Here is a 3,622-nt window from a genome sequence, read left to right as displayed (position 1 = left end):
TATAATTAAAAATATATATAAAAAATATATAATAAAAATTAACAATTAATAAAAAATATTTAGCAATTGAAATTACATTAATATTTTTTTTAAAAAATAGTTCTTATAGTATTTTTTGAATAAATAATAATTTTTATATTATTTATTAATATGTTTGTTTATATTTGTAAATTAATTAATTTATTTGTAGTATAAAAATTTTCAATATAAAATTAAAACTAATGTGTAAAAATAAAATTTATAATATATAAAAGTAACAAATAAAAATATAAAGCATTTTGAAATATATATTGAATAGAATTTTATAATTTTAAAAATTATAAAAATTGAGATAACTTTTTAATCTGTAATTTGTAATAAATGTCTCTAAAATAAATGTTAATAGTGAATAAAAAAAGAAATTTTAAAATTAGCGCGAAATATATAGCAGAAATACTAAAATAGATAGCGCTAAAGTAGTTTCATATTTTTACATTGTGTTTCAACTCTTTTTTCTGAAACTTTATAGTAATCGATTCCATATTGCAATGAAATGGTTCACTATCTTCAGTTGAGTTTGTAGGTTGTACGATAATTGAGTCTATTCGCATTCTAGTCATAACCTGTAAAGTAACAACTATAAAATGTAACAAAATTAAATTTATCTATATTAAAACGCTGCAAGTTAATATGTCATATGTAATTATTAATTTTAAAGACGGATTATCATATTTGTATTACGATATTCATGAATATAATCGTGAAAAAGAAACATAAACGAGGTGCTATAACCTAATTCTATTTGTTACTTAGCATCATGACTCTTACTCCGAAAGATTTAACGAAATTATTGGATATCCTAGAGGAAGAAAATTTGGATACAAGTTTGGAAAATCTTTGTAATCAATTACATCAAGTATTTCCAAAAGAAGTTCGATTCAAAGTAGGAATGACATTGGTTCTCCTTTTACAACATATAGATTTGTTGCCAAAAAATGTTCAACGTATAATAGCAGTAGCATTATTATTCGATCTTTATAGAGGAGAAACACTGGCCTCAACACCTTTTGCACCTGTTTTTGTTCAGGTTTTAAAATCACAAGAAGATACAAATAATGGAGTACCAAAGACTAATTTTTCAGGACATATACCAATTTTGTCACAATGTGAGAAAAATCTTTTGGTAAATTTATTGGGATATAATCAAAAAGATATTTTAAAGAAAACTCCAAGACAAATTGTGGATGAATTATATTTTGTTTCTGTACCACCTGTTGATTTAAGTAATTTACAAGTACAATTAGCAGAACATCATTCAGAATTACCTTCTATTGCTAAATGTGGACATCCTGTAATTTTACCTGATATGGACCATTCCAAAATAACAGAAATTGATAAAAATGCAACAAAAAATATGACAGAAATTTTAATTTTTAATGACCCACCATTATGCAGTCAAAGTTATCAACCTGAATTTTTAAGATTAGCACCTCCTCTTTATCGTTCAGTTGACGAATTACCATGGTTTAATGTCACAGAACCATCTCAGTTTACAATTGAATATGACACTAATATGTGTGTTTCGAATTGTGCTGGTGCAGAAGCTCGTAGATTGATGGGTAAAGCTTTTAAAAGTGTATTGACATTACAACAACAACAACATCTTGTTAATGAATTAGATAGAGATCCAAAATTAGTATATCACATTGGCCTTACTCCAGGAAAATTACCAGATTTGGTGGAGAATAACCCTTTAATTGCAATTGAAGTTTTATTAAAACTCATGCAATCAAGTCAGATAACAGAATATTTTAGTGTTTTGGTAAATATGGAGATGTCACTTCATTCAATGGAAGTTGTTAATAGATTGACCACTACTGTTGATTTACCTACAGAATTTGTTCATTTATATATCAGTAACTGTATTTCTACTTGTGAAACTATAAAAGATCGTTATATGCAAAACCGTTTAGTACGTTTAGTTTGTGTTTTTTTGCAATCCTTAATTAGGAACAAAATTATAAATGTCAAGGAACTTTTCATCGAAGTGCAAGCCTTTTGTATAGAATTTAGTCGCATTAGGGAAGCTGCGGCTCTTTTCCGTTTGCTTAAACAACTTGAATCTGGTGATATTGGTGGATTGAATGCACCAACTGCTAATAATAAATTGGATATGTGTTAATATAATTAACATGTTTTTCAAATATCTGATAGGAAATTAATAGATTATTAAAATTTTTAAATATTTTTTTGATTAATTAAATTACAATGAACTAAAATGTAGATACAGTTTCACAGTGCTTCTTTGAAAGTGATGATTATAAACTTAGTAAAGTTTTATATATAATTTTAATAATACAAATAAATTATTGGCTAATTCATTTATTTTCGATTAATTATTAAAATATTAACATGATAATTTCATTCAAAGAACCAAAAAAGAAATGTTTTTATAATAATATACATAAAGTATATTTATTTATGTGTCACAATTTTTGTTAAAAGTAAATGAAATATATGTACACTATTATTGTAGGTATAATATAATATATATGTCTTAAAAAATAATGTAAGTTATTTTCTAGTAATAAATTGTAAAAATTGTTCTTAGGAAAAAATAAAACAGATTATTATTGATATTCAGATATCAAATATTTTTTGTTACAAGTATTTTGAAACATTTTATAATGCTTTTGTATGTTCGTTTCTCTACAATAAGATACTATATAGATGCATCTTTACATACTATATATTTTGTATTTCAAAACTACAAAAAATAAATAAATACTTTTTATATTCTCAATATAAAAATTGAAATATTTTTTTTATAATAATTGTTTATTATAAAATATTAAATAACTAATATTGTATAAATACATATCTTAGAAATCTAAGATAATCATATTAAATTGATATTTTGATTATATGATACGAAATAGAATAATATTAAAAAAATAATTTAAATGATAGTTTAAATTTAAATATATATGAAAAAAAAATTATAAATATATTTATATAATAAATTTTAAATCTTATAAAAATAAGTTGCATAAAATAAAAATATATGTGCATAATTTTAATTGTAAACAAATTTGTAAATTTTCATATATTATCGTTATTTCTCGTATTTAAATTTATCAAAATTAAGGATGTAAGTAATATAAAAATAAATAATAAAATCTTTTACAATTAAGATTTCATTTAAAATTTTTTTTATTTATCCATTTTTATTTTAATTTACTGAAATAATATCTTTATTTTTTTCAAATTTTTAAATAAAAAACATTACAATAATTAACTAATAATTTTAGCTAATAATTTTTAGCTAAATAAAAACATAAAATATAATAATTTTCAATATTTACATAGTATTCGAAGATTTTCTTTATTATTTAAATTAAATTATATTTTAATTTCTTCAATATTTTATTTTTAAATAAAATTATTTAAATTTTCACAAAATTTTATATTTTTTAAAAAACTGAGAATGATAAAGCAATTCTATTTCTACATATTTAAAATAAAATTATATGAGAATTATTTAATCGATATTAATAAAACAAAATTTCTATTAGATAGTGCAATAGTAAACTAAACTTTAATATTAATTTATAATAAATTTTAATATTAATTTATTATATAT

The 3,622-nt window shown here is 21.1% G+C and overlaps 1 protein-coding gene across 1 annotated transcript; it reads left to right on the top strand.

Moving 5' to 3' along the window:
- The first annotated feature begins 516 nt into the window (after positions 1 to 516).
- Positions 517 to 2,790, top strand: LOC102671007 (CCR4-NOT transcription complex subunit 11). Its single transcript, XM_006624322.2, has one exon. It carries the CDS (start codon positions 797 to 799, stop codon positions 2,159 to 2,161), a length of 1,365 nt encoding a protein of 454 aa, XP_006624385.1. The 5' UTR covers positions 517 to 796; the 3' UTR covers positions 2,162 to 2,790.
- The last annotated feature ends 832 nt before the right edge of the window (positions 2,791 to 3,622 follow it).

The sequence above is a fragment of the Apis dorsata genome, unplaced genomic scaffold, assembly GCF_000469605.1.
Source record: "Apis dorsata unplaced genomic scaffold, Apis dorsata 1.3 scaffold_1029, whole genome shotgun sequence".
Lineage (NCBI taxonomy): Eukaryota > Metazoa > Arthropoda > Insecta > Hymenoptera > Apidae > Apis > Apis dorsata.
The sequence above is the reverse complement of the archived record's forward strand: the minus strand, read 5'-3'. Positions and strand labels throughout refer to the sequence as shown.

Bases quoted from the DNA above. Each gene is read 5' to 3' on its own strand.
- LOC102671007 (XM_006624322.2), top strand. From the start codon at position 797: ATGACTCTTACTCCGAAAGATTTAACGAAATTATTGGATATCCTAGAG.